Source organism: Microtus oregoni, unplaced genomic scaffold (assembly GCF_018167655.1).
Source record: "Microtus oregoni isolate MIOR12 unplaced genomic scaffold, Mior012 000043F_ref0000047, whole genome shotgun sequence".
In the NCBI taxonomy this organism is placed as follows: domain Eukaryota; kingdom Metazoa; phylum Chordata; class Mammalia; order Rodentia; family Cricetidae; genus Microtus; species Microtus oregoni.
Genome location: NW_024543210.1, coordinates 1,846,133 through 1,855,552, shown reverse-complemented (window position 1 = coordinate 1,855,552; position 9,420 = coordinate 1,846,133). Strand labels below are relative to the sequence as shown.

At 53.6% G+C, this 9,420-nt stretch overlaps 1 protein-coding gene across 2 annotated transcripts; it reads left to right on the top strand.

The window, feature by feature from the left end:
* The first annotated feature begins 2,697 nt into the window (after positions 1–2,697).
* On the top strand, positions 2,698–8,109 carry Lbhd2 (LBH domain containing 2). 2 transcript variants are annotated; one of them, XM_041633059.1, is made up of 4 exons: positions 2,698–2,862; positions 4,564–4,645; positions 6,418–6,574; positions 7,825–8,109. In XM_041633059.1, exons 2-4 carry the CDS (start codon positions 4,577–4,579, stop codon positions 7,932–7,934), a joined length of 336 nt encoding a protein of 111 aa, XP_041488993.1. In that variant the 5' UTR covers positions 2,698–2,862; positions 4,564–4,576; the 3' UTR covers positions 7,935–8,109. The 2 variants fall into 2 exon arrangements, with proteins under 2 accessions (XP_041488993.1, XP_041488992.1); XM_041633058.1 differs by having other exon boundaries at positions 7,804–8,109.
* The last annotated feature ends 1,311 nt before the right edge of the window (positions 8,110–9,420 follow it).

Here is a 9,420-nt window from a genome sequence, read left to right as displayed (position 1 = left end):
GGGGACGCATGTTGCACACAGCGGTAGAATGATGTAAGCGGGATGTATGCACAGGGGTGAAGCAGGCACTGGAAACACGGTCGTTGGTTGTTCTACCATGGTGGATGCATGGAAGAGAGAAGAAGTATCTATATAAGGTAGGCGGCTGAGTGGTGATAAACAGATAAATTGTAGATTGATAGAAGATCGGTTGTATATGGATGAAGAGTCAATCGGTAGAAAGTGAATGAATGGGACTGGAGAGATGACTCGGAGGTTAAGAGCACTGACTGCTCTTCCGGAAGTCCTGAGTTCAATTCCCAGCAACCACATGGTGGCTCACAACCATCTGTAATGAGATCTGGTGCCCTCGTCTGGCCTTCGGGCATACATGAAGGCTGAACACTGTGTACATAATAAATAAATAAATCTTTTTAAAAAAGAGTGTGAATGAATGTATAGATAGTAGGTGGGCTGTAGGTGACAGATGGTGGATGGTGGACATTTGGTAGTTAAAGCATAAAGCATAGATGCAAGGTGGATAGTTAGTAAGTTGGTTATGTTGGGTCTATTCAAATAAAGTCAAGTGGAAAGTGCTCATGGCCACAGGATCGGTGGATGGATCATGAGTGATGGGCAAGAGCATGTCAGACAGAAGGTGGGTGGGGCACGGATGGTGGATGAGAGCTGTCCAGAGGAGCAGAACGAGAGAATGGATAGATATTACAGAGGGATTTATCCGACATAGCCTGGGAAGTCCAGCCCTGGTCCTCTTCACACAAGAGAGGCTGAAAACTGTGGTTGCTCACTCCCCGAGGCTGCATGCCCCAGCAGTCCTAATCTGGTTCTGAAGACCTGGGGAATTCCTGCAGAGCCAATGGGCTTCAATCCACTCTGGGAGGCTGAGGAAGTCGGGTGCTGATTTGGTGAAAACAGCAACAACCGTGGCAGTAGCAGCAACAAAGTGGATGAGTTCACCAGGGGGCTGTGAAGACAGCCAGGCTAAACCCCCCTAAAACTTCCTTATAGTTGGGCCTCCACCAAAAACTACTGTCTACACTTAGACTGGGTCTTTCAACCAAATTAAGAAAACCCCCACAGCCGTGCCCAGAAACTTGCCTCTTGGTTGATTCCAGAGCCTGTTGAGTTCACAGCCAAGAGTCACCATCGCAAACGGCAAATACATGGTTGCTAGCTGAAGGACACCAGGCGGAGTGCAGGCGGACGATGGAGAGTGGATAATGATGGGTGGACTGAGGGGAGGCAGAAGGTGGCCATGTGCAGATGGAGAAAGGCTAAGTAGTTGATGACGACATCCTGGAAAACTAATTCATGAAACCCGAATGGTGGATGGATGGACAGTGAGGAGATGGTGGCTGGCCGGAAGGCAGCAAGCGGTATGTAGTGGATGATTTGATGTACAGATGGGTCAATGGCAAGTGGATAATGAGAGACACCTGAAGATAAATATGAAGTGACAGGGAAAGCTGGCTAGATGAGAGATGAGTGGGTAGCGCCTAGATGGCAGCGGGGAGGAGCAACGGTAGCTGCTTCTCTCGTCTGTCCTCAGCGGGCAGAACAATGCTTGACACAGAAGCGGAACTCCATGAAGAGTGCATAGATGGCCAATGATACTTAGGTAGATTTGGGTTTAATAGTGAGCTATGGCAGATAACGGGGGGGGGGTGGATAGTGTGAGGTGGACATGGACCAGGTAGACATGCGATCAACGAGGTCAGTGGGTGAATGAGATGGAATGCAGTTCCTATAAATATGGATGATAGTTGATGACTTGTGACTGATCAGATAGAAGCTAGCAGAAAGCTCAGGATACATGGATAGGAAGCATGTAATGGACGGTTGAAGCTAGGAAGTGGCACATGGAAGCGTGAAGTTATCTGCTGGAAACCTGTGGCACTGAACAATTCTGGAGAGATAAGTGGATGGTAAGTGGATGTCTGTTAGATGGGTATTTCGTAGTATGCTGGTGTTCAGTAAATTGCGTGTGTGCAGTCGTTGGATGGTGTGTGGTGATGACGGGGTGTTCATAGTTAGTAGTATTGGCTGACGATACCAGTAGATTAACAATTACATGAAAGGAGGATGGATGGATGACTAGGTATTCGGGTGACTAGTGAGGGTGGATGGTGAATGCAGTAGGATGAGCGTGTGAGGGATGGAGCAGAAGAGCTGTGTGGTAGGCAGCAGTGAGTGCGTGTTAGCTGGGTGATGGATGGAGAAAGTTGGCAGTTGAAAGGTAATGGTGGCTTGACCATAGAATGCATGCTGGGCTGTTGATGGTAGGCAAGAGGTGATTTGGCTAAGCAGAAGTGGATGTTGGTTGTAGATCTCTGAGAGAACTGGGACGTTAGAGAGTCCACAGTGGATCCTAGAAGGAGAATTTTGTGGATTACTTGTGTAGGGATGATGCACTATGGTCTTGGGGGGCAGAGTCGCTCACCAGACCAATTGTCCCGGCTCTTTAGAACCTTCTGCGGAAATGGGACTGGGATGAGTATGTGAGAGGGAATGGGAACAATCCCAAGCTGCCCCACTTCCTTTCCTCTTCATTTCTTCTTCAGGTGCACGGTTGGAGAAAATCCTCTCCTTACCTAGCTGGCGCCACATGACGCTACACCTTACATTCGAATCTTGAGATTGGGGGAGGAGATCTGAAGTGGTCAGGACCCGGTTCTGGCGATAGGGTGTTGTCTAGGGAGGTGGAGGCTAGGTCCTTCCGGTAGCCCTGCAAAGCAGTGGGCGGGAGTGTGAATGAGGGGAGGGCTGCTAGCGAGTGTGTGGGCGGAGAACTCGGAGGAGGATCGAGGGAGGCGAGCTCCCTAGCCAACGTGGAGGCCCCGCAAGCGCCAGCGGCGAGTGTCGGTGAGTGTGCGGGAGGCGCAACGCCCCCTCCCCACCCTCACCCTCCGGGTTCTGTCCAAGATGCGCCTTGGCAGTCAGGGGCAGGTGCGTGGGGAGGAGGGCGAGTACAGTAAGGAGTTAGTGGGAGAGCCCCGGAGAAAGGACGGGCGTGGGTCCCACGGTCCCCCTGGCAACCTAACGCGGGACTCTGGACCAAGAGGCCCTCTACTGCCAGCGGTCCACCACACCTGGCCCTCCTGCACCCCAGAGTGGATGGAAGTGTTGGCAGCACTAGCAGCTGTAGCTTCGGACACCAGGCACTGGGCAAGAGCAAGGCAGCCTGTGGGCACTTGCCCTCCGCTTGCCGCCCCGTTGTAGATCCACCCTTGCTGCTGTGTTGACTCCCCAGGTTTTTTCTGGAACTATCTTCTTTCTTTCTGCCTCTTTCTCTTCTCACTCTTCAGCTCTTCCCCTCTTTGCATAGCCTCTATGGCCACTCTCCTTTCCTCTTTTTCGAATGTATCTGAGACATCCTTGGGTCTCTGTTCTGGGATTAGCCGAGGTTCCCAGAACTCGGAGGTTTGCAGGATCCTAAGGGGGAGTCTTGGAGCTGGAAGCAGCAGTCCACGGGACATCCCATAGGCGCTGGGCAGAGGCACTAGTGGCTATTACGTGGCTGCTTACTGCCCAGGGATGCCCGTCATAGGCGTATGGCCCCCTTCCAGACTTCTCTAGAACTCCATGGAACTTGAGCTGGCTGAGGTGGCCATTTGGGAAAAAGGAACATCATTTTCCAGACCAGCAGATGACCTTGCTAGAGTGCCCCACCCCCACCTGAATTACCTGCCCTCCGGCAGGGTGTCTCAACCATTCCATCCCGCTGGGCACTCTTTTGCCTTGGCCCAGACTCCTAGTTCCCAGGCCTCTTGCCTGTGGCCCTGTGCTGCCTGTCCTCAATTTGACCAATGCCTCTTAGACCCCACCCCCATTTCTTCCTCTAGCCTAGGCTGGGCCCCAAGAACCTACTGCAGTGTGTGTGTGTGTGTGTGTGTGTGTGTGTGTGTGTGTGTGTACGGGACACGGAGGGGGGTTCTGACAGTGGGCCTGTGTTTTCTGGCAGGGACTGTCTCCAAAGTCCTCCGTGTGGAGGCTCTGACCCAGTCTCCCCAACCTGTGCCTGGCCTAGGTAGGCATGGCCATGTTCAGGCAAGATGTCCACTTCCCTCTGGTGGTAGACCCTCAGGGCATGGCCCAGGGGTCTGTGGGTGTAGGGGTGTTCTTGGAGAGGACTGGGTACCTTGGCCTCCGACGGGCTCAGACTCAGTCACGGATGTTCCCAGCCTTCTGACTCTGACCCGTTTGGGTCTCCCCTTCTGCTGTGTTCTCTGCTGCTTCTCACCACACAAATCTCTCCTTCTGCTGCCCTGCCTGCTGTTCCCTTAGGGAGGCCTTGGGCCAGCTGATCTGCCTCCAGGAAGCCTTCCTGGCTCTCAAGGCTCGGTCAGTCTCTCCCCCTCTTGCCGTACTTCTCCACTGCCTGGGCACTGGGTGGCAACTGGCTGGTGCTCTTTCTATGAGGGAGCAGTGGGAGCAGCATACCAAAAATCAGGCCTATGCCTTGAGTATTGGGCCAGGCAAGGGTAAGGTGGGGTAGGTTCCTGGAGAAGGACAGCTCGCACTGACGGCGGTGGACACCTCATTTCTGCTCTTTGTGTCACCCAGTGCCGGCAGCAGCATGAGCATCCCACAGCCAGCTGCACCAGAGAGTCCTATGGAGGGCACCGGAGGAGGCCCAGCAGGGACGGTAAGTGAGGACAGGGGCAGGAGACCAGAGGGAGCAGCCTCACTCTCTAGCCTATGATGTCAGGTATGTCTCCCATTTCTGCCAGCCTCAGTCTACCCTTCCATGTGGGGAGGTCACTGCTATCTTTATAGAAAATTGGGGGGTAAAGTCATTGAAAGCAAGCTACCCTGGCTTACTTAGCACCCCTTCTGGACCTGGGGATACAAAGGCTTATTCCCCAAGCACATGACCACACTTTGCCCTCTGCAGGGCGATGCAGCTTTTTCTTTGTTTGCTTGTTTTGTTTTGTTTTGTTTTGAGACAGGGTTTCTCTGTGTTATAGCCCAGGCTGTTCTGGAACTCATTCTGTAGATCAGGCTGACCTTGAACTCGCAGAGATCCTCCTGTCTCTGCCTCCGAAGAGTTGGGATTAAAGGCATGCACCACCACCACACGGTATGATAGACAGCATTTTTAGGGTGCCCTCAGGTCTAGCTTTTGTCAGGGATGTTGATGCAGCAAAATGTTTAAGTCTATACTGGGGTGCACTGATGCACCCCTGTAATCCTAGTGGTCCAAAGAGTAAGTCAAAAAGATCAAGACCAGCCTTGGCTACATAGTGGGTTTCAGGCCGGTCTGGGTTGTGATAGCCTGTTTCAGAAGTAAAATAAAATGGGAATCTAATCCCTGCACAAAGAAGCAACTGGATCTTCTGTTCCAGAGCTGACTTAGGTCAGTGGAGCCGGTGAGGGGGGAGCAGCCTAGACTCTGGGCTCAGCTACCCTGAAGGTCCAAATGGCCTGGCCACCTCCCCATAGTGGCTACCCTCCAGGCAGAACCCCTGACTAAGGGGCAGGAAGTAAAACGGCACGTGAGGAGGCATCCAAGATGGGGAAGGAGGCCTGACTTGGCTATGGCGGCTTAGGGGCAGTCCCAGGAGTGTTCAGCAGTGGGATTAGGAAAGGGTCCCTGCTCTGCTGTCATCTGAAGCCTTTTGTTCTTCCATTCCTCAGATGACCCAGACTGGTGACACCTGTTCTCAGACCTCAGGGCCACCTGCTGTACTTGGCTAAAAGGGCCCTGGGTAGAGAGAGCATGGAAGTGTGTCCAGTGACTCTAAGCAGCCATGTGGGGGCAGTGTAACAGCCTACCTGCTCCGTGCTGCCTTCCTGGAGGCCAGCGTGCCTCTGTGGGAAGGAGCACATACACCAGGTGGCCGTCTTTGCCAGAACTCCAGGAAGATACAAAGGTGGGACGACGCGGGTAGGCGAGTAAGGACCTTGGGGCACCAAGGAGTGGAGCTGTGTGAGACAGCCTCGACCTTGAAAAGCCTTAAATAGGGTGTGGAGGTGCTGGGGGCACCCAGAGGGCGTGTGGGCATTGAACAATGAACAAGAGCCAGCTCTGATTGCCATGGTAACCATCTTCCTAGCTACTCAGCCTGCCATGTGGAGGGAGGAGGCCAAGGACCCAGCAGGGAAGCCCCCAGAAAAGAGTTGTGCTGGGTTCCAGGTACTGGAAGCAGCTGGGGTGCTCAGTCCCGAGCTCCCTCCTGAGTGACTTGGTTTCTATGGTCTTAGGGTCTGTCTGTGAAATGGGCTTCTCTGGGTCTGAGCCCAGGTGAGTGCAGTGATGTTCGCTGGGTGCCTATTCCCTCGGGGTGGGAAGAGGTAGGGGCTATTCACCCTGCCTGTTCTTGGCCTTCCTCTTAGGGCAGGGTGCAAGGAGAAGAGGCAGGGGGCCAGGAGTCCATGGCCCAGTATTGCCCTGAGCCTTCCTCACTCTCCCTATAGGCTGCAGTAGGTGTCCGGGAGAAGGGCCCTCGGCTCTGCCAGCGACTGCCCTCTATTGTGGTGGAACCCACTGAAGTGGGTGCTGTGGAAAGTGGGGAACTGCGTTGGCCACCTGAGAGTACCCAGAAAGGTACCCCTCAGATCCAGGCTGCTCCTGGTAAGAGGACATTTGACTTGTCTCAGAAACCACACCCGCTTGCTGTCTGTGTCCCATAGGTGTGGGACCCCTGCCCTAGCTCACACCCCAACATCGTCTGCCCAGCGCCCGAGCACTGCTGTGTCTTCATCTGCTCCCCCTGTTACCATGCCTCCTCCTGTCTGTGTCTGTCCCCTGTGCACGCCTGTGGCTCCATCACCTGAGAGGCGCACCCTCTCCTATCATCCGGCTTTCTGTTCTTCCTTCCCTCTTGATTCAAGACCTTTGGAACAGCGCACATCGCCCACAGGGACCCCGAGGGGCGAGGGTAAAGGGGCACATTTGGGAACATGGATTTGTTCCTCGTGTCTTGGCAGCAGGGGCCCTGGTGAAAGCCTAGAGCTTCTAGAGGAGGGCAGAACAAGATGGGGTCAGTCCTCAGGGCAGGCAAGCTGGCAGTGGAGGCCTCTGGAGTGGCTCTTAGGCCACTGAAAGCTGTGGGCATGTGGCTAAGATGTACCTGGTAATCTTTATGTCTGGAAGCCTCTGGAGGATCTCCTATGGGGGAGTGAGCTCAGCTCCCATGAAGGGTGCTCAGACCCCACAAACACTCCTCCTCTCCCCAGGCCTTAGTCCCTGGGAGTAGCCATCACAGTAGCGCCTATGTAGATTGGGCCCTGAAGGGGTCCATGCCCACAGCCCCCACTTTTACGCAAAGCTCCTTCACCCTCTGTCAGACCAGCATCAGAGATAGAGGCAGCAGGAACTGGTCCTTAGATGACCACTGAGGCTTGGGCTCTGGAGAGGTCCTGGATCTACCACCTTTCTCTTGGCCATACCCTGTCCTGTACTTCAGGGCAGGGTGGGGGTAGGGTCGCTTCTGCTCCCAGAGCTAGGCTTTATCCTTTTCTCTCTCTCTAAAACAAGTGTATCATCACCCCTTCCTTCCCATCAGCCCTTGGGAAGAAGGGGCTGCCCTACCCAGGTGTCTGCCAGAGGCTTACCTTGTATCTCTAGGACCAATCCAGCTGCAGCTCATCACCAATATAAAGGCCTGTGTGTGTGTGTGTATGTGTATGTATGTGTGTGTGTGTATATATTGTATATATATACAATATATGTGTATATATATACATATACACACACATAACACACACATATATATTATATAATATATATACACACACACACACACACATATATATATATATATATATATATATATATATATATATATATATATAATGCAGTTCCTTCTTCGAGTCCACCAGGAGCACCAGGAAAGACAGCGGATCATGATGGCATCGAGGGTGCCAGTTCTGGGCACCAGGAAGTCCCTGGTCCAGTAACAGATACGGGCGTGGCAGGCTCTGCTTGCTGACCACCAAGAGGCCCTCGATCCCAGGACGACTGACTGATTCACAGAAAGGCTCGGCCAACCAGGACACCCAGCGCACCAAGCTTCTTGTCTGGCTAGGTGTGGCCAGGACCTCAGCCCCTGCCTTTGTGCTCCACTGCCCAGATCTGGAGCGTACCCCTCTTTGTTCAGTGGCTTGAAACAGAAATAAAGGCACCCTTCCTGGTGGCCATGGGCGCCCTTGGTGGGTACTTGAGGTGCTGAGGACAATTTGGGTCTGACCAGTGGCATTCTAACCTCTCTAAGAGCCTTGGCTGAGCAAGTCGGAGTGTTGGATGGGTAAGTGCTTGGCTCTTGGTCTGGGAGGGGGAGTGGCAGGCTGAGCAGAGAGAGCCAGAGGCTCGGGGTGGTCTCTTCAGGACCGCAGAGTAGGCTCTTCTACTGCCTCTCTCTGTTCTTCCTCAGCTAGACTGCTATGGCCACTCTTCCTGGTGGCCTCCTAGCCCTGCTGGAGATTTCCTGGGGCTAGACACCCTCTTGTGCCCTTCGTACTGGTGCATTAGGGCACAAGGATGGTCTCTAGGGTAAGAGGTCTTCCAGTCTGGACCTCATGAATTCGAGCAAAAGTCCTATTTCACAGGTGAGGAAATTTAGGAGCAAAATGAGGTGCCATGGACTAGTTTTGGCAAGGGCTATGTAGGGACCCTCAGGCTGGTAATTCACCAAGCTGGCCATACATGGTACCCATGTGGGACCTTTGGTGGGCAAGCACCTTGTCCTGCCTTGGAGGATGGCTTTGGCCCTCCACAACCTTACATGGACAGACTACGTTGGCTATCTCACTGCAGGAGGGGATCTATGGTACCTAGTCAGGGCTGGCTTGGGGAGCAGAAAGCTGACCAGGCCTAGAGGCCTCCTCATTGAGTATGTTGCCAAGCCACTAGGAAGTTTCCATAAATGTTAGCTTAACAAAGCCCCCAGGCCCAGGCCTCACCCTGAGTGAACTGAAAGGGCTGCGGGAGACATAGGCCTTCTGTTCTCTCCTGGCCTCCTTGCTAACCTCCAGCCCGCCTTCCTTCTAAATATAGCCTGGCCCCCAAACGCCAGAGGTGGGAGGGGAGGTGTGGAAGTCTGCCTGGGAGTCTGCTTTAAATTTAAAACCGTGGGCGCTCTGGGTTCGGTGCCCAGGGTGTCTCCTTGGGCCCTACCCAGCTCTTCACAGTTTAGAAGTGTTGCTGTTCTAGAACTTTTCTGTCCCCAGCCTTTCCTGTGGGTCCCGGAGCCAGTTTTGAGCAAGGGCAACGAGATAAGAAATAGGGAGGGAGTGTGGGGACAGTCAGGGGTTGCTGACCTTTGGGAGGAAGCAAACTTCTGCCCACTTCGGGAAGCAGAGCAGAATGGAGCAATGGGATGACGCCACCTCTCTCTAGGGGAGGAGTATGCCCAATTAAACAGGGTCCCACAGAAGACAAGTCCAGAGCCCTTAGAGAAGGTCTCCTGAGATCCCAGC

Bases quoted from the DNA above. Each gene is read 5' to 3' on its own strand.
- Lbhd2 (XM_041633058.1), top strand. From the start codon at position 4,577: ATGAGCATCCCACAGCCAGCTGCACCAGAGAGTCCTATGGAGGGCACC. The intron at 4,646-6,417 runs GTAAGTGAGGAC...CTCTCCCTATAG, and splicing joins GAGGAGGCCCAGCAGGGACG to GCTGCAGTAGGTGTCCGGGA. The intron at 6,575-7,803 runs GTAAGAGGACAT...TATATAATGCAG, and splicing joins TCAGATCCAGGCTGCTCCTG to TTCCTTCTTCGAGTCCACCA.